The sequence below is a fragment of the Corvus moneduloides genome, chromosome 5, assembly GCF_009650955.1.
Source record: "Corvus moneduloides isolate bCorMon1 chromosome 5, bCorMon1.pri, whole genome shotgun sequence".
In the NCBI taxonomy this organism is placed as follows: domain Eukaryota; kingdom Metazoa; phylum Chordata; class Aves; order Passeriformes; family Corvidae; genus Corvus; species Corvus moneduloides.
Genome location: NC_045480.1, coordinates 56,118,289 through 56,139,140, shown reverse-complemented (window position 1 = coordinate 56,139,140; position 20,852 = coordinate 56,118,289). Strand labels below are relative to the sequence as shown.

The 20,852-nt window shown below is 42.3% G+C and overlaps 1 protein-coding gene across 25 annotated transcripts in view; it reads left to right on the top strand.

Annotated features, from left to right (window-relative positions):
- ADGRL3 (adhesion G protein-coupled receptor L3) overlaps positions 1–20,852 on the top strand; it is a 492,701-nt gene that overhangs the window by 395,393 nt on the left and 76,456 nt on the right. For 22 of the 25 annotated variants that reach the window (XM_032108821.1, XM_032108825.1, XM_032108804.1 and 19 more), the window contains 4 exons: positions 2,265–2,450; positions 5,312–5,350; positions 18,043–18,226; positions 19,042–19,164. In XM_032108821.1, the coding sequence (XP_031964712.1) occupies positions 2,265–2,450; positions 5,312–5,350; positions 18,043–18,226; positions 19,042–19,164 (532 nt within the window). The remainder of the gene's footprint in view (positions 1–2,264; positions 2,451–5,311; positions 5,351–18,042; positions 18,227–19,041; positions 19,165–20,852) is intronic. The other 3 variants (XM_032108809.1, XM_032108818.1, XM_032108817.1) reach the window with 1 other exon arrangement.

The window sequence follows — 20,852 nt, the reverse complement described above, 5'->3', positions numbered from 1 at the left end:
TAGCTGCACATTCTGTGTGACCATGTATAGGTGTGGAATTGTCAGTGCTAGGATAGCACTGACAATGCTAGTGCTTCATTAACTGTCAGCCAAAAACGTTTTCCCAGAGGAATGGCACATCTGTGTTTTCTGGAAAGCTGGGCATGTGAGATAACTTTGGGTAAATACTTCTGTGTCCCAGGAGTTCACAGACTTTGAGCTTTAGTCTGCCTTTTTCTCAGGCATTTCTTCCATTGCTGCCTATTTTTTGTGTTGTTTGTTTGATCACACTGTAATTCTTCAGATTTGCAGTTTTTAGGGTCAGACCAAGAGAAAAGGAAAAGGGTTAATTAGTGACCAGCCTGCATCACTTTTGCAGACAGATAAGAACAACAGCAGCCTGCAGGGAAAGAAAACTCTTGTGTTTGCCTTTGTAGCAGCTGAGCAATTTTCTCTGAGTGTGCCAGTTTACATAGGTGTGTGGTCCAAGGGAAAATGTGAGCATCACATAGTGGGTAGAAGGGTTTTTGGGGTTTTTTTCTGATGTATCTGTAAAAAAAATCTTGAATTCGTGCAGTTTTCTGCAGAGCTTACACAAACACAATGTGTCATGATACATGCTAAGCTCCAGCAATGAGCTGCAGGAAAATGTTGAAATTGATTTCTTTATATTGAGGGATTTGATGTAGTTGTTCCTTAAAGTTCTGAGAGCCAACAGCAGAGGTCAAAATTCAGCATTTGTGCTGATGTGTGGCTTCTTTGGCTGCTTAGGAGAGCAGGCAGCTGTAAGAATAGGATCTGGTTTCTATGGCATTAGTCTTCTGTGTAACAAGAAAGAAATAATTCAATTTTTGAATATATCTTATCATCGCTCTAATGAGAAGAACAACACATTATCTCCTTTATTTATCTTCTCTATATCATCATATGCTTTAATTCTCTGAAGACGAGCATATGAACATCTTGAGTTAGATTTCATTAAATCAGATCGGCTTTTGCTGTCAAATTGATGGAAGTAAGTTATTCATTTATAACTCAGCTAATTGATTTACAGAGAGGTAGAAGCTCAGCTTATAATCTTTCCCTAGAATCTTGCTTTTATAATAAGCACCAGAAAGTGAGGGAACGAGAAATATCTGATTTCTAGCTGTTGGTAGATAAGACAATTGAAAATTCATGTGAGGAACCCAGCAGAGTTTGCCATTGAGCCTGACAGAAAAGTGGGACCTTCATTTATGTGTCATCCTTTATAATTTCTCCTTGTCCCAGGCATATTCCACATGGATATGCATTCCAGATCACAGACTGGTAGATAATGAATAAAAGACCAGCAACCTGCAGGGGTATTTTTGTAGTGGGCTGCTCATGAAAAGGAGATGGAACCAGCTGCCCTGTCCCAAATCCCCATGGCACAGAAGACAAAAGGAGTACCAGATAGGGAGAGCAAAACAGAGCAAGAAAGGGGGAAAAGCCACAGGGAAAAAGTGTGAATTGCCCAAATAATTACACAGTGAATTTCCCTGCAGGTGATTTGTGAGTTTTGTGACTCAACTAGATGATACAAGTCTTTTAGCAGAAGATTCAGCCAAACAACCTACTGGCTTTTCCCTTCCAGTGGACTTATTCTTGAGCCTTTTGCTCTAGAGTTAGGATGCTTTTACATGCACCGAGAGTCACTAGCCTCATGATGGGTTGCTAGCGTGGCAAGGAGCACATCTCTTGTGTGCATAGGCTAAGTGATAAATTAGTACCTGATTATTAAATCAATAACATGGAAATTGTGAACTTTTTGCTCTGCTTTTTCTGGGTTATGTCATCTGTTTTCCTTTTACAAGGAACTCTTTTGTGCAGTTGTGACAAAAATCATCTCTTCTCTATTACATAAGCTTTTGGAATCAGAAACTGCATTTTCTTGACAGGAGAGGCTACTTACATGGTTTGTTTTTTTCAAGTGGCATAGTAAACCAATGGGACAAGCTAATTAAACCCCTCCTTAGCATGGAAATCCCATGGAGACAGTGCCCAGTGAGAAGAAATTGTTGAAGCCAGCATGGTTGACTCGAAAAACGATAGTCAAAAAACTATTCATGATCAAACCATGAAGACTCTTGTTGTAGTTGACTTCTTGGGAAATGCTTTTATTCCTCCTTCCTTCTCGTCTTCCTCATCTTTTTTCTTCTTCTTGAGGGGAGCTGACCTGCCTAATGCTGTGGGGTTGGAAGGCACTGGAATGACATGTCACTGAGAGCCGGGGACAACCTTTCCCTCTGCTTTGTCACCTGCAGATGAAGTCGGGGGAGATGGCCGCCAACATCGCGCGGGAGCTGGCGGAGCACACCAGGAGCCACTTGTACGCCGGGGACATCGCGTACTCCGTGTCCGCCATGGTCCAGCTCGTCAACCTGCTGGACGTGCAGCTCCGGAACCTGACTCCCGGCGGGAAGGACAGCGCTGCGCGCAGCTTGAATAAGGTGAGAGCAGCGGGGCTCAGGATGGGGCAGGAGGCTCGTGGGAAGGTCAAATGAACATCTCTGTGTATGAGGATAAACAGTGGCAGACAGAAACATTCATTTACACCGGAGATACCGTGATATTTACACTCAGGGTTTCAGGCTGCTTTAGTATTAGAGGGCCTTTTTAGTGACAGCGCCTCACTTAGCCCAAAAGCACCTTAACTCTGTTACAGCAGTGTGGTTTCTGTGCCCACGGTTTAAGAAGAATTATTAGTCCTTTTGTCATTTCCAGAAGTAAGTGGAATTGCTACATAGCACTAAAGGTGCTAGGAGTTGCCAGTTGTGGGAGAAAATATGAGCTGTGGACCCTGAAAGAATACATTTAAAGCTGTAGGTTTCCTTAGTGAAAGGCCCTCTTCATCACTGAATCTCATGTAAACACATGGGATAAGACTTAAATAGGATTCTGACGGTGAATTGTGTGGGCCTGATTATAAAGACAAAGAGCTGCTGGACCCTGTGACTATGAGCACATGGTTATATTGGCCACCCAGTGAAAATAAGACACAGAATTTTGTTCCCAGCTGCATATCAGGCTCTGACAATTCTGGCATTCATGTAACCATGAACAGAACTTGGTCCCGAGATTATATGGGGAATAAATGATCCCAGCTAAACCTGAAATTTTTTTGGTGTTTTATGAAGAGAAATGCTTTTCAGAGAAGTAACATGGTCTTTTTTCTTGTAAGTTATTACTGTAGACTGATGCTGTTTTAAATGCAAAGGGCTTCGGGATCGTTTGAGATTTCAGTCGCATGGGAGCTGAACTCCTGCATCTCATGTGCTTTGCATGTGCTGTGAATTGGGTTATCCTGATGCTTTTAATTAGTGCTGCTTCCAGCCATTTTATAACAACGTAGGTAATAATTATATTAACTGATACATCAGCATAACATTATTTGTTATAATCATACCATGGTTCTTTGTTGAAATGATGGTGATGTCTGACAATATCAGGTAAAACCAGCAATTAATGTCACCTACTAACAGGTTTCATGGTTGTAGTTCTGCTTGCTCTTCTGAATGTGTCCCAGCCACACCCAACATTTTGTCAATTCAGCTTTGCAAGCACATATTTTCCATCTTTATTTTTATCTCACCTTATGATATTTGTTTCAATTACACAAAATGGGGTTGTATGCTGGGGGCAGGTATGAGTTACTGAGGGGAGGGGAAGACTGGACAAGGCAGAGCTCCTCGGCTCAGCTGTCACTCCCAGGGTCCCCATTGCAGGTTTCTTCCCCCTGCCATCAGCTTTGCACAAGTAACTCATACAAATCAATTGCATTCCACATTAAAATTCTGGACCATGTGAAGTCCTGCAAAACAGCGATGTGAGTCAGTGATCCAAATGACAGGCTCAGTAATTTACTTACTCTCATTCCCCACTTAATTCTTTAGAAGAGCAACTGCTCTGTGTTCATTTAAGAATGCATGAATTCAACTTCGAAGTAGTATTGGGCAATCAAAAGGCAGCAGAGTTACTGCTCCATTTTCCCCTTCGCTGATCAAGAGTATTTAAAAAAAAAACAAAAGGAAAAAAGTAATTTGCAAAGAGTTTTGTTTAGTGCTGTTTAGTCAGAAAGAAGAAATAAAGTAAGCACTAGCCATTAAATATTCTTTTAATCATTAAAGGAAATGTGCTGGGGATCTGAAAGTAATCACCTGTGCTGTTTTGTACTGGTGGGGTTTTTTTAACAAGCTGATGTACAATGAATTGAAATAAACTGGCATAATCAGAATTTTTAAAAGCCATCATTATTCAGGAGCCACTTTTCTGTCACTAAAAGCTTTATGCTTTCCACTGGATCAGGCTTAATTAAGGTAATAATTGTTCCATTTTAGACTGGGAAGACCCCCAAGTGGATAGGTCTATAATTTTCAGCAAGGCTTTCTTTGATCTCATTTGTTTCTGTAAAGTCCTCATACTGGCCAGATTTACCCAGAGGAAGATTTCTACTGTTACAAATTGACAAATTAGAAATTGAAATTAGGCATTGCATGGTACCTGGGTGTTTTTTGTTTATTTCAGAGCCTCAAAACTCTCAAGGACAAATTTGGCTCTCAGCTGTACTAATGGGATTGCACTACTGTGTGTTGAGAGCACAAGTTGCCTTGAATCTCTGTTGATGTGCCGTTTCCAACCAGGCACATCAGTAAAAACAAACCCAGCCAAGCCAGTGGCTCTGAGCAGCCTGGTTTTGTGAGCTTTCCTTGCAGTGATGCAGAGCTCACCAATTCCAGCTCACTGCTGCAGACTGCCTGCCAAGCCCCAGGTCTGCTAGGATGGGTCCATACAGTTCCAGACTGCATCAGGATGCAGTCCTGCACGCATCTTGCTCCCTGAGGTTGGTCCTGCACATCTGAAGCTTGGTTATATTTCACTGTGGCATCATCACTGTCTGCTGCAGAGCCCACGCTCCTTTTATGCAAATAACCATCAGCCTTATCCTTTTCAGCCTTGTTTGATGTGGAAATGTCATGTGTGGTCTCCAAGCTGTAAGGAAAACATCATCTCTTGAGTATTTCTACTAGACTCCAGTGTCTTCTACCATCTAACAGCTGCTCTTGCAAAGTTGCCAGTCTGTGCTTCACTTCACTGAAAAAGGACTAACCCACATTTCTGGAGCCAGTCCTTCCAGTTTTCCACTGCTGCCTAACTCAGACTCACTCCTTTAGTTTGGTTGGTTTTTCAGGAGCTGTTTAAGAGAGAAATGAGGTGGTTTTTTCACAGGCATTTTCTTCAATTTTTTTCCCTTGTTCTGTCACTAACTTGTTTTTTCTATTCCGTCTTTAATCTGCTCTCTTTATGGACTCAGCTTCAGAAAAGGGAGCGCTCTTGCAGGGCCTATGTCCAGGTATTTCTTGTGTTTTTAATACACGTGTCCAGTTGTTTGACTGAATGACTGTGAAGTGGGTCTTGTCTCTGTGAATAATCTGATTATTACCACCTTTGTGGCAGCAAGTTCTAAGGTTAAGGTTACAGGATAATAATGTCTTTTTTTACCTCACCCCACCTGCCCCATTTCTCTCAGACTTGAAAAAATCTGGGACAAAATCTCTGAATTTTTTTTCCACAGAAAGTGGAAAAAAGCACAAGAAAGATCTGACAAGATTTATCTGGCCATCTGAATGAGCAGGACAGTATAGAGATGTGCAAGTAAAGAATGCAAAACTGCTGCTCACAGAGGTATCTCCAGACCAGCTGGACTTTGCTTACAGCATGTCATTCATGCTACTGCCACCTGCATTTCCTTAGTGTTCCTTCTTCCCCTTTTACACTTTCAAATTCAGAAACAATTCAAAATGGCACCACTCGGCTGAGGGAGGAGGTAGGATCATAATGAAATGCAGAGTGTCTCACAGAGGGATGTAGGAAGGAGGAGAGTGCTGCAAACAATGTAGAGGGTAATGCACATAACACCCCGTGAAGTTCACCCAGGTCTGGCCTGACTTTCGTAGGCTTACATTGTGTTTGATGTGAACGAAGTCAAGCCCCAGCATTCTGGAAGGACCTGCTTGTGGGCTTTTCACAAATGGGACCTCAAGTTATCTTACTAATCCTGTCACCTTGCCTTATAGCATTTGCTCCAGTGTTTTTTGTATAAACCTGTTTGTATACTATGGGTGAGTTAGTGCTGCTTTAAGAAATGTGAATGTTTTACCTTCTGGTCTCTGTCTTGTGCTTGTGAATGTTGATATTGTTCTTATGGGTGGTTGATCGTTATTTATATGTGTATGTGTAACATGCATAAATGAACTCTGTGTTTCTGGAGGGGGCTGTCTGTACCTGCATTTTCCTGCAAAATTCAGCTTTCTACAGTTGGTACTGACTTTATTTTGTGAGCACGTTTCATTTAGCAAATGGGATTAGATGGTCCGGACTTCTAGGGCATTAGAAATAAAACAGTACCCCTCTGTGCTGGCAGGCTGTTTGTCTTCCCTTTGGAAAATGTCATGAGAGAAAGTCACCTTTTCCCTTCCACATACATTAATGGATAAAGATGAGTTACGGAGTTACACATCCCTTGTCTAGGATCCCAGAGAAAGCAACTAGCAGGCATTGGAAGGAATTTAAGAAAGTTTGCAGTGTGGTGCTTACTCCCAAGCTAGCTACCTTGTGTATTGCTACCACTGGAAACATGATGAGACTGCTTTGACTATGGGCTGCACAATCTTGTTGGGGACATTGGGTGCTACCTGATCCGTAGCTGTCCTTTCCACTGGCTGCACAGGCATTCTCCACAGAGTCAGTGCACACTCCTGCTCTTCTGTCTTTCTTCAAACAGTAGTGATTGGTGACTTTAATATACCTTACAGAAAGCTTGGCCTTGACAGAATAGAGCCTGAATCCTCTGCAAAACTTCAGCTTACCCTTAATTTCAAGGACTCCTCCCTTTCACTTGGAAAGGCTGCTTGTGTGTTTAAACATTAATCATGCACCTACTTCTTTAGTAGACAAAAACTGATGAAAGCTCATTGCTTGAGCTGCTAAGTATGGGTATTGACAAATGTGGTACGTATATTGAAGAGGACAGTCCTGTAAAAGAGGGCTTGAAGAATGAATTAGATGACCTAATTGAACCTTTCCAGCTCTGCTTTGTACTATATGGAGATAAAGTAATGTATCTTGATGTATTTTCATACAGTATGCTTCCATTGGAAAATTGTGTGGCTAAAGTCATCACAAAATCTAGTGAGGGAGAGGTTGTCTGTAATAGCAATTAGATGTGACTGCAGATAGTCCTGTTACAGGCTACTCGTCCCTTACCAGGCAGTGAAATATCTGGGCTGGCTGAGGGAATTTAGCAGAGGTTTTTCAACTAATCTTAAGTGGTGACACCCTGGGCTTTGTAAAGTCAGTGGAACATGGGAAGTCACTGGGACATATGGCATTGATGGCAGAGAAATAGAGTATTCAACTTTGCTGGCCTGATCTCCTTGTGCTGATGCCATTATTGTGAAGAGCATCCCTGGCTGAATTCGGCTCATGGGGCTGGAAGTGTACCTTCAATTCTGTGCTCCCTAGACAAAGGAAAGTGCAGTACAAAGTTTATACAAGAAATGTCCAGGAATTGTAAATATCTAAAGTTCTATTGAGGAAAGGTGGTTTTGTGGAAGGAGGAGAGTGACCTGAGAAAATAATAATTGCTAAAATCAGTCTTACTGTTTTCTTTGGGCTTACAAATTTAAGTAACCATGACAGAGGCCCTGTAGTGATTGGTGTATAAAGTCCTCTTAAGCCCAAAATAAATGACTATAAATAAATATACAAAATAAATGAATATAAATAAAATGGATGGAGAAATTTTGCAAGTTGCGCAAACATAAGACTGGGAATGCATTATCAGATTATCACCTCATCTCTTTGGGTACCTTTAAAAAAATATGGATTTAACTTGTTCAGTTTCACAGTATTTTTTGAGTTAAAAGCTCAGGGATTTTTTTTACTGGAGATAGAGGTTACAAATGCTGCTTTTTCAGTTTCAAATGTGGTAAATGATCTTTTTTTGTCTCAAAAATCCAACAAGAACCAATCCGGCCGGTGGCATGATGAATACATATTAATATAATGACTGGACAGTTGCTGGAAGATTTTTCAGTCATGGTGATATTCAAGAAACTGCTATGTGGGTTTCAATTTGTGATACTAATTAATAGTCAGCTGAGACTGAGCTGACCACGATGGAAATACAAGGTGGCAGAGTGGCCTCAGCAAGGTGCTCTGTTAGCAAAGAGGGTGGCCTTTTGGAGAGCAGAGGTTTACATCTCCTATGCCCACCTTTCTGAAGTTCTTGCACTCTGTTTTGGGAAAGGAATGGAAAAGTCATCATGTGGGAGAATGAGTCACAATGGGTGACGCATTTGATTAGCATAGCTTAGTTTGGTGACTGGTCTGTGATGTAAGCTGGTATGAATTTTCTGTAATGTTTTTTCAGAAATTATGTTTGTTCCTTTTCCAGAAGTTCTTCTCCTTAAACTGTAGCACTGGAATTGTAGAAAACAGAAATCACTTGTCTTTTGGGGGTTGTGAAATTGGGTTTGTTGTCACAGATTTCTTCCGTGCTCCTCAGCAAGCGTCATGTACTCGGTATTTCTCAGCCCCCTGGTTTAAAATGCCATGGATGCAATTCTCCTGTCCTCTAGGAATGGAGGTGGGGTAGTGAAAGAAAAAAAAAAGGCTAAGTACTCACATAATGTAGTAAGTGAGGCTGTATTAAAACAGAAAACTTAAACATGGGGAAAAAATCAGAGAATTTTCCTGATTTAGTAGCTGGAAAAACAGGTTTTATTAAAGCTTCATACCACACCCGTGCTGGCATGTACATGCATCTGATTGCAAAATCTGAGCTCACCTGCTTGCTTCACTTGGATTTGTGGGCTGGAGCTCTGGCGCAGCAGGAGGTCAATGAATTTCCCTGTGGTGCCAACCGGAGGCCTCTTCCCATGTGAAATTGCATGCTGTGTTTGGGATGAGCGTCTTGGAGGACAAAAACTTCACAGGGTTCCCATTCTTTTGGTTTATTTTATAAAGTCAGTGTGAGTGGCTTTAAAGCTGGAGGCTGGTGAATGCAACAGAACTGTGAATGGCAGCTTTGTGGAAAGGGTGGAAGGAGGCAGCAGAGAGTTGCTTTTGCAGCATCTTCCTTGTCTAATGGAGTTTTCTGCTCTTGGTTCCTGCCATCCTCTGAGCTGCCCTGTAAATTGGCTTGCCTTGTTTTGTAATTCTGGGCTGGTCTGCATAGCAAATGGAAAAGATTATGGAGGTGCCACCTGCTCCTTGGTAATTACAAGAGCTTCTGGGTGCAGGTGTCATCAGAGCCACGCATGAAGCCGGCGCTGAGATGCTGGCAGGCTTCTGGTAGCAGACGGTGGCAGGTGGTTGCAGAGTTGTCCTTCTGGTTCTCCTGGAAGTTTTCTGAACGCTTCTTGTTTGAAACATGGGCTGTTTAAATTGCTGCACTAAGCAAAAAATGAATGGCTTTCCTCAGAGGATTGAAGGCATTAAGTTTAGAGCTCAGCAGAAGAGACTTTTTTTTTTTTTTTGTGCTAACCTAGTAGTTCTCATCAGATAAAAGGTGCATCTGGGACTTAGCCAGTACTATTTAAAGTGGATTAATTCTGTTTGTCCCACTTCTCTCTTGCTTGCATGATTGGTCCCAACTTCCATGAAGACTAAATGAAAGAAACTTGCAGCTCTGAGAAGGAGCACAAATTGAATTATGCCGTCTTTGCTTGTGTTCTTCTTGTGCCTGTGACAAGAAAGACTCTAACCTTCCTTTATATAAAAAGAGGCAAATTAATGAAGGTTTTCAAGTTTCTTGTTTGGTTACTTAATTGGCTGTATGACAAAGAGCTCTGCAGTGTGTGTCAAACAACTCTGAGAGTTCTCTGATGATTTGTGCATTGCTTGACTCCTGATGCTATTCTGCACAGCCTGTCAGGTGAGGTATCATTGTTAAAGTGGCTGGAATAAATTGGCTAGCAGTGAGCATACAATGTTGTATATTAACTATAGCTACAGGGAGTACTTTTAGCTGCTTTTTCAAGGGATCAAGATGTTTGCCCATCAGCATCAAAGTGCCTAAAACTTTCATTTAATACAATTAAAAGGACATCTGAAAGAAGTGTGACTTGCAGCGAGGTTCTGTAGTTTGGTAGTCCTTTGTTAAAACTCTGTGAACTTAATATACTTCACAGCTTGAGAAACCTGCACTTGATTTGTGTCAGCAAGAGTGAAACTAGAAATCCTCACCCTGCATGTTTCTGCTGTGGTGAGCCCATTGTTAGGGGAGAGGAGGATCAAAGCAGCAGCCTTGGGTTTGTGACCAGACTCCAAAATTCTTTGCATAAATGCTAAAAAAGAAGGTGACCATCCACCTACAGCTCAGCTACACCTATGGCTATGTTCTCACATGGCAAAACTGAGAAAAATATCTAGTGCTTCCTATGTTGCTCTGTGCTTACTCTCTGCTTTAGGCTGAGTCAGTCCTGGTATCTGGTGTCACTGGTAAAAATCGGAATATAAATTGCCATAGGGAGCAGCAGGAGATGTCCCTTTGATTTGAACCGTTGGAGGAAAGGATGAGTCTCACAGACTCCCCAGGAGTTTCCTTGAAGGCTGTGGATATTCTTTCAAAGAGGCATTTCTGATGTGTGGCCCATTTTCCTTTCTTGCTACAGCCTTGCTCACTTCCCCAGTGTAATTACTCTAGCTGTTGCTTGTATAGTTTCAAATCCCAAACAGTAGGGCAGCAAATATAGATGATTCATAGATGCAGCTCTCGGCTTATTCTGTGGGGAAGATCTCATTAGATGAAATAGATCCTATGTTATTTCCTTCTTCCCAATCAATTCCTTTTCTTTCAGTCCTGTAGATGCCTTCTGACCTTAAAATATTCTTCCTCGTATAGTAAGTAAAGTAAAACCATAACCTGTAATTTGTAACCTTGTTCTGTTTCTCATCTCTCCTATTATTTTTTGCGTGCTCCCATTAGGAGATTATTGGTAGTTCAAGGCCAAGCTTGCAAACCTTGCATACCTAGTAAAAGACCATTAATTCCATAGTTAAGCATTTTGTAGATGGCCTAATTTTAATAAAGGTCAGTGCTTTTCTTCTCACTACAGTGAGTTCTCAGCACTGCTGGAATTCAGGCCGTTTCTGAGTCAGTACAGTTCCTGTGGCCACAGCATAAACATTTGCTGTATAGTTGAGGAGAGAAGGTTGCATGCTCTCTTGGGAGCCTTTGCTCTCAATCTGTGGAGCAATTTTAGAAATTCCTCTGAATGGTCATGGGAAGTTCTCTTCTTGCCTTTGCCATGAGTAGTAGGCTCTGTCTCAGTTCACCAACACTGATACCATCTATGTCCAATCACCACTCTGGTACTAGATGTAGGCTAGTGCTTCTGGCTTAGTTTTGAAGGCAGAAGCAAAGATTAGCAGTAGATAGTCTAATGATTTATTTGTTTTCAAGCACTCACTGTGGCTGAGCTCCTTTCAGTCTAAATATGTTTGTCCCTTCCATTGAATGCTACAACAGTTTTGTGATGACTGTGTTGCTTTTTAAAAAACAATAGACAGTGGCTGGGCTTCCCTGTAAGAAATTGTCTCCAGTGTGCTTACTGATGCTTTGACCAGAGACAAATTTTGATTTTGACTTAAAAGAATAAATGGCAAGGAAAAAAAAATCATCCAAGAGTTAAGAGCCTTGTCAGATGGATTTGAAGGCACTTCTCAGCTAAGAAGTAGCGTTTAATGCCATTATGTAGCGAAATGACATTTTCCTTGTTTAGGAAGCAGAAGAAATGACATGTGCATCACTTTCTATCCTGAAGTCCCACACAGCGGATGAATGTAATCATTTGATTGATGACCCCTGTGTAGTGGGATTGGAGTGCTGTTCATTTGCCACTCTAAAATATGTGTCATTTCCTCAGCTGGTCCCTTTCAATGGAATAACCTTTTGGAAGCATTTGTGTGCTCACATCCATGCTTTCATGCTGGCCCTGTCCTCCAAAGGGCCCATTCTACCGTACCAGGTAGATTCAGAGTTAATGGGAGTTTCAATGTACTGGTGCTTTTTCTGGCCAGAGGCAAGAATCAAACAACTTCCAGCAGAACTTGCCAGCAGAACTTGTCATCAATGGCATTGATTGTGCCTTTAACTCAATTAGTTTGGAGGCTTGCAAATATTGATAGCTTGAGGAAAGGGTTTGTTTTAGCACTGGGTGTTTAATAGGATTACAGAGCAAAACCAGCTATTCTTGAGCAAAGAGGCAAGTAAGCTTTTTTCAAGGACCACTGCTTTCCAGTCGGAAAAAGGGAAGAAAGAGCATAACATTGTGATCATCGTACCATATCAACATTTCAGTGCATCTGCTCTCTGGTGCGTTTTTCATTTGCACTGTGAAGTGTGGACCTGAAAGGGGTTTTGTGCTTTTTTTCCTCTGCTGATTTGCCATAAAACCTCAAGCTGTTATAAAAAGTGGGCTAGTTATGTGTCTGCATTTTTCAAATAAAGACAACACATTTGTTATGGAGCAATATGGGGAGACCTCAGGGAGGACCAGAAGCTCAGGCCATAAGCATGGCCTGAGGCTGTGCCTGTGTGATTGCAGACTGAGCACTGCTGTTCTCAGAAAGGGTGAGCAAATCTCTTTGGATGAGTCTGTGCTGGCAAACACCTTTGGCACAGGGGTGCCAAAGCACTGCTTGCTTCATGCATCAGCCATGATTTTAAGCCTACCTATGCAAAGCCTCGTTGCTGTAGCTCCTTATATCCTAATTTTTGAAAGTGTGCTGCATGAGATATTCCTGTGAGATCAAGGAAGTGTTAGCAGTATGAGATGGGGCTTTAGAGGTTGTAAAATTCAGATGTTTTAATTAGAGATGTCATTGCAAAAGTGGTACTTTAATATGCCCTGTGCCACTGTCTTAATTCTCCCAAAGCTGCTATAGGAGGTAAGACCTTGATGTAAGCTTCATGCTGAATAAAGTGTACAGTGTGTTCAGTCTCTTCTTATGGAGATGCTCCTTTGTAAGGAAGGACAAACTGCATATTTGAAAATTACTCAACAGAAGGATTCAACCAATATTCCCTGTAGGATCTGCTGGTATTCACTTGCCATAAAGCAGTATTTTCTCCAGCTGTAGGTTTGTTGAGATTTTTGATCTTCCATCAGCTGCTCAGCAAGAGGCCAAAATGAACAGTAAATGTTTAAAGAGGTCCTAACTCTAGGAGAGCTGCTGATCTTCTAAGGTTAGGGTTGCTGTGCTTAAGCACCATAGCACATTGCAGCCTGGTGCCAAATTTGGCAGTGAGCTGAGTATCTCTAACATCTAGTGATTTTCAGTGTTGACTCCCAGTTAAAGAGAGATTTTACATTGCAGAATCTGTTTTTATCAAAGAGTGGTGTCTTGGATGTTGGTACAGTGAGAGAAAAATATGGTATCACTGGATGCATACAGAGTTCAAACCTCCTAGGTTTAAACTGTGTGCCACAGATCCAGGTACTCTCACCAAACATTTCTAGAGGGGAAGAGAAAAATAAATGAACAAGCAAAATTCAGTTTAGTGGAATGTAGCAGCTATCACAAAGGAAATCAATGGGATATATACAACTGGCCTTTTAGTAATGTATAATTACTGTAAAGCTCCTAATTAGTTTCCTTTTTACAATGCATCTTTTAATACCAATTTGTAAGTGTCTAAGAAGGAAGGTTTACATTTCGTTTCTTTTTTCTAACCTCAGGATAGAATCAAGAAACCATGAGCACATGCCCTTATTTGGGAAAAACCTCCCTCTGCAATTTATTAACATTTATTTGCGTTGAACATACAATCTGTGGTGCTACATAACCACATAATGAAAGGCATCACTGTCATGGGATTTGTCTTTTGTGCTTGGCAGGGTCTTGCTCTTCTCTCAATGTCCGATTGTAGTCACTGCTGGGGACATGAAAGGGCCACCGTGTCTAATATTCTGTGACCCGGGATGGTTGGTCTTTACAGGCTGGTAATTAGAGGGTTTGGCTTTGCATGTGTAGAGACCCTGACATCACAGAGAGCATAAAGCTGTGCTACGTATCTCAGGACAGAAAAATGGGAGGTCTGCCTTCTTGGCTCCCTTCTGCCATGCCCTTCTTCCCTCATTTGATCTTAGCCTACAAGCAAGCAAGCTATGCTTTATGAAAATTCCCTTGATATAATTTGAGTTACTTTTGTCCTTCTCCTGGTGCATCTGTATGCTTGTGATATCTACTCGTTAAGTCCAAGCAGGCACAGCATTGGTTTGGTGCCGTGCTGTGCCTAGTGTTGAGGTACGTTTGGGCTCCAAGGCCCACATTTTTATTTTGCAAGAAGTGCAGCTGAGCTGCATTTGGAAGAAGGATCAGGCAGGGGAACAAAGGAAAACCGCAGCAGAGGGAGTTCTTTAGCTTGGGAAGCAAGGACAGGGTCTTCGGTGAGGTCATGGAGCATCCTTTAATAGATGTTGGATTTTTCATGGATAGGTATAATCTCATGTAATTTTGGGCACCAAAATGGGAATAATCCTTGGGGTAGTTTCTTCTGCTTTTGGTGGGAAGAGTAGGGGCTCCCTGCTTGGCCGCATGCTAGAAGTGGTGGGATGAGAATAGGTCAGAACTTTCTTATCTCCCTGTGAAAGCTCCCACCTTTATCAGGATCTCTAGGGGTCTCAGGTAAAACCTATAAAGCCATCAGCTCCCAAGCACACCTATCCCATGCCTTCTGCATTTTGAAGGCTCTCTCTCAGGGCTAACCCTCTTCCAGCTGGTCACTGAGAGGCTTTCCTGGGGGTTGGCCCAGCTGTTTCTTCTATGCTGGAGCTTCATCAGACCACAAAATCATTGGTCCAGGTGCCAAACCCACGTAAATCACAAAGACTCAGCTTGAATGTAAAGACACAGGCCTATCCTTGTCATGTGTGCCTGCTTTCCCACAACTCCCACTCCCCTGCCCAACTTTTCCCAGTTGGCATCTCCGTCTCACAAGGCACTGTTGCTGTAACAGCTGTTTTGTTTCATTTAAACACCTACCTCAGCTCCTGTCCAAAATGCAAACATTTCATTAGCACCTCATCTCCTTGGCTTCAGCCCACAGCACTCGGCCATAATGAAGTGCTGCACTCAGAAATATAATGTGAGGAACACTTGATTAATGCACTGAGACAGGTGAGGGGAATGACCCTCTGGGAAAAGCTGGGGACTAAATTAATCTCGGATGTAATGCCAGCAAAGACAGTCTACCAGCTTTGTTCAGATACACGACAAGGACCTGACCCAAAGTCCTTGGAAATCTTCCTGGAGCTTTTGCGTTTGACCCCAGGCCCAAAGTGATGTGAAGTGGCTGGTTTCAGGTTAGTCACTTCAGGAGGATGGATGCTCAGCGTTGGGTGGGGAGCGCACATGGTGCAGGAAGCGGCACATTAGGCGTAATTGGCGTTCTCTCTCAAACTTGCATGCACACATATGTGTACGTTTAAAACAAAAGAAAGAATGCATTAGATAAAATATTTTTTCTGGGGGAAAGTCTTTGCAGCAGATGTTTCACTGTAACACAAATACTTCAGCATCTGTTTCATATTTTGATGAATAGACATTACCTTTCTGTCCTGAGCCAGGAGCTGGATCTGCTGCAAAGACGTTTTCCACCATTCGGATATTGACAAAAGTATGCAGGATGTTGTGTTAGCAGGGAATTTAAGACACCAGTAGGAGCTGAGCTAAATGGAAGTAAGGCAAACTATGGGATAACATTGAAAGGGGAGGAAAATCCTCATTTTCTGCTTTCCATGCATAAAAGGTCTTTACAAGAAAACACTATGTTGTGTAGAAGATGCACCACAAAAAAATCAAGCTTTTTGGTCGCTGGAAAAGAATACCACCTATTTTTTGCTTGTGAAGAGATAAGCTACCAAAGTATACTACAGAATTTTATGGAGAGCTGCAGATATCAGGCTTCCAGATTCTAAAACACAGAAAAAAACCAGACTTAAATGCTATGGATTTTCAGTGTTTCTTCTTGACTATTAATTTCAACCAGCTTGTAGTATGTACATAGTGAATGTGTTAAGATTTTAGACTATTTAGGAAAATTAGTTTAACAATCAGTTAAGAAAATTGATTTATGGTTATCAAGTTCCACTTAAGACCAAATGAGTGAGGGATTCTAGTTCTGGATTGTAAAAGCCTGACAGCAAAAAGACGATTGCAGTAGCACTAGGGTACAAGTTTTCAGCCATTTCAGTGGTTGAAGCATGGGCTACTCCATAGTTAGGGAAACCAGTTTTTGAGGCTTAGGAGAAAAGTTACCTATTAGTCAAGGAAACAGGGTAGTAGATGCCAAGGGAAGGGAAGATCTGTTTATGGTACAGGAGAGGTTTGGCATAAGAACAAATGAGTTAATTGACCATGAATAAATGTAGCTGTGAAGGTAGGAGCTTTGTGCTGGCAGAGGAGCCCAGCTGTGGTGCAGTCTCCCAACAGGATACATGATGGTGTGAGAAACCTTCCAAACTCAAGGAAGGTATCTTTGCTGGGATTAAAAGCACCAGCAGTGGCAGTTCTAGCTGCCTTTGCTTCTCCTCGAACCTTGCTGTAATTGAAATGTTTGTTAAGGTCACGTGGATATAGCAATAAATTCTAGATTGATGTGATCATATCCTCCCATTGCTCATTTTCACCTGACCCTGACTGGTGAGTGAGTCAGGATGCTCCATGCTCTCTGTGCCACGTGTTGCTATTGCAACACTCCTGAGGGCTCTGCTGGAGAATGGGCTATGCCATAGCTTCTTTCCACGCATGGGTTTAACAAAGGTATCAAGAGTAAATGCTGACGTATTCCCGTGAAAGTGAGCCCATGGGGCACACTTTAGGCTTGGAAAATGTTGAAGTCCTATGGGACTGTCATCAGCTTGCAGAACAGAGGTGTGGGTTTGATGCCTATGTGCTCAGCACACAGAAGATTATTATGAACAGTAGTTTCATCTTGAAGGGGAGGTTGGTATCTGCAGTCAGCATTAGCTGGCAGTGGAGGTGTTTCTCTGTGGGGTAGGCCTGCCTGGTGACTAGACCCTAGCCAGCTGAAGAAAGCATGATCAAAGTAGCTTTTTTTTATCCTTTTCCTCTGCACAATCAGTTCTATCAACTGGTACAGCTGGTCTCATTAAAAAATGTTAGCTGAAAAGTGGTTGAGTCAGCTCTGGTTAGTAACGAAGCGGAAGGTTTAGGCTGAGAAAAGCCTTCAGTTCGGGTAGATTCTACTGCAGTAATTTTGCAGTCATGAGACCAGTACAGTGCCATGTGATCCTGTGTGTGCATCCAGATTAACCTGTGGGAAGTTATCCATGGGAGAGCTCTTCGTGCGTGGCAGCCCAGGGCAGAAGGTGCACTGTAGGAGGGACTGAAGCTGTTTCCGCAGGGCTGGCTCATTCCTGAATGCAGTGATTTGAAATGTAGTGTCTTATCTAAATCTCTACGGGCACCTGCTGCTGCTCTGGATGAAGTGGTATAACTCAGCTATCTCTGTGTCTTCATGGCTGCCTGCCAGAGGTTATGTGGAGGGAAATGTTTTAGGGAGCGTGGCCTTTGCAAATACTAAATACCTTCCCTGAGTGCCCCAGCCCTACTCTTGAGTTCTGGTGCTGCAGGTAGCAGAAACCTGTGTCACAATGGGTTTTGAAATATATTTTCCAGCATGTTTCCTTAATCCTCATCGTCCTCCTGCCCCTCCTTCCCCACCTGCCCTAATTCCTTCTTTTTCCAAGCCCAGAGCTGATGATTGTGGAAGCAGAAAAGCACTATTCTCAGCCTGCATTTATAATAAAATCAGTATTTCCTCCCTGTCCCATCTGATGGTGTAGAAGTTGGCCTGCTCCATTGCAGGCTGCCCTAATGGGTGGGGGAAGGAGATGCTGTCGTCACCCTGTACACTGATTTGTGTGGAGGATGGGACTAAGCACATGTCAGAGGTCTCTGGTGCTTTAGGCTTGCTGGAGCCTTTTCTCACTCTGCCCCTCTGCCTTGCAGGCCATGGTGGAGACAGTGAACAACCTCCTGCAGCCTCAGGCTCTGAACGCGTGGAGGGACCTGAACGCAAGCGAGCAGCAGCGCGCGGCCACCAAGTTGCTCGACACGGTGGAGGACAGTGCCTTTGTGCTGGCTGACAACCTGCTGAAGACAGACATTGTCCGGGAGAACACTGACAACATCCGTAAGGGGCAAATCCCATCAATACCGAGAGCAGCCAGTGGAAGAGTGAAGCCCAGCTTTGGCCTTGGTCCCTAGATTAATTGGAGAGCAATTTGTTAGATATGTCTTGGGCCTTTGTCTGAAGGACTTCAAAGTCTTTGCAAAAGAGCCTAAAGGAATAAGGCAGCTCTCTACCCTTGAAATCCCGTGGAAAATGAGCACCTGACCTGCCTTTATTACTCCTGGCTTTGGGGGTATAAGCTGGGCTAGAGCAATGAGAGCACTGCTTCGCAGGGGGATTGTTCATAGTGAGGCAATTGTGTTTCATTTCATACAAATTTGTGTCTTTATTCAGCTGATTGTTGATTTTAATTAAAAAACAAGCATGATGGAAAGCACCAGCACTCCCACTGTGCATATGTAAAATGAGAACAACTCTTCTTTCTATTTCTATGAATACAGATCCTGAGCACTGATAACATTTACAGAAAGTACCAATTGCCAGTGGCAAAGAACTAGTATTCTCAGATTTTCATTTTAACCGTTGTCCTTAATATCCTGAGGTTCTTGTTTACAAGAACTGGTTGTCTTTTGTCTTCCACAGAGAGTAGAATTTATTTGCACTCTTTTTTCTTTTTTTAAAATTAAATTTAAAACTTCTTCAGGGCAAAGATTTAAAAAGAAATAGGAGCCCAAACACATTCTAGCATGCAGAACTGTAAGTTGATTCCCCTGCTCTCAGCTGGTCTGGAGCACCATTTTGTAGCTTTGAAATACCCTGATGAAGATCATTTCAGCAGAGATTTTTTTCTTAGTGTCTGTCTCTCTTGCAAACAGAGCTGGAAGTTGCGAGACTAAGCACAGATGGGAATCTGGAAGATCTGAAGTTTCCCCAGAACATGGGCCATGGGAGTGCCATTCAGCTGTCAGCAAATACCTTGAAGCAAAATGGTCGAAATGGTAGGTCTGGCACCTCAGGCCACGCTCATGAGGCAATCATGTCTTAGGCATTATTTTGTGTTTAACCATTATAAGTAAAGTATTAATTGCTATGTTAATATTTAAATTAATGGGTAGCGTCCTTTGCTCGTTCCCTTGACTGCGAGCTGCATTGCCTGACTCGGAATGTATTATATTGCTAAGTGATTCACAGCCTTCAAAAGTATTTTGTGATGGTAAAAATGCATCAGATCCTTAAATTATGGGGCTTCTGGGGCACAGTGCTGAAACCAGAGAAGTGCTTTTAACTGCTGTTGTCTGCAGTAGGAGGCTTCAGATGGGATAAGAGGCTCATTTGGGTAAACAGCTTCACAGCAGGGCACCATACAAATCTCTGAAAAAGTAGAGGAAAGAAACAATAGTAGCAAATACTAATAATGAGCCAACATGGCAGAAAAGGTTGATTAACTGTTATGAGTCTAAATCTTTAGTGCCTTTCTGTATCTTATGAACCTCCTGATACAGCATAAATTTTAGATGATGTTATATGTGAATGGTCTTCAGCCTGCCAAGCCGTTTATTTCCAGATCAGGAGTTTGAGCAGGCACATTTGTTGATCTCTACAGCCTCACCGTAGACCAGCTTCAAACTCATAGGCTTCTACTGGGCCCAACATGCTCCTGTTTCTGGGTTCTTTTAAAATTTAATCTGTGTGCAGGGGACAACACTCATATACAGGCTTCAGTCGCTGCAGGCAAAACACAGAATCATAGAACGGCTTGGATTGGAAGGGACTTTTAAGATCATCTGGTTCCAACCCCCTTGCCATGGGCAGGGACACTTTCCACTAGATTAAGTTGCTCAAGGCCCATCCAACCTGGCCTTGAACACTTCCAGAGACATCCACAGCTTCTCTGGGCAACCTGTGCCTCACCCTCCTCTGCATAGAAGATAAAGAACATGGAGTGGTAGCACAGCGTTACAAACAGAGCAGATGTGTTAAAATTTCCAGAAGTTTTAGACACTATTGAGAGGAAAGTTTGGTCTGGTGATTCAAAAAGAAAGTTTTGCCATTCGCTTGCTTGACAGCACTTGATACTTTTGCATGTAGGATTTGAGGAGAAGTATTTCTTTTAGAGACAGTTTGAAACTCAAGATGTGTAGCAAAACTCCAGCAGGGCAGGACTTTTACTCTGCTATCAAGCTTTGGAGATTTGTAAGGATAGAGAAAGTCTGTTGGCAGCAATAAAAGGGAAGTTCTGTATTTCTAAACACAGTATCCCTGGAGTTCTGTTCAAAGCAAAACCCCATCAATTTTCACCAGCTTGACACATGCCCAGAGGTCACCAAAGAGCTACAAATAAAATTATCATAAAAGGATTTAGGTTGGGAGGAACCTTTGGAGTCATCAGTACCTCACCTTCCACAGATGCTGTGGTGGTTCCTATAGAAACAAAAACATACCTCTCCACAACTAATACATATAAAGGCAAACTAATCACATTCCATTCTTATTTATAGGCTGTGAAATAATGTGCAAAACAGAAGGCAAACTGGATGGTTTCAGTTAAAAACAGTTGTCTGATAGACTCAGTTTTCTGCAGGCTCCCTAATGGTGTTTTTCTGGTTATCTGGTTGGCAAATTAAGAAAATAAATGTATTTTTAAATGAAATTTCTGCAATTTTGTTTTACTTGTCATGTGAGATTG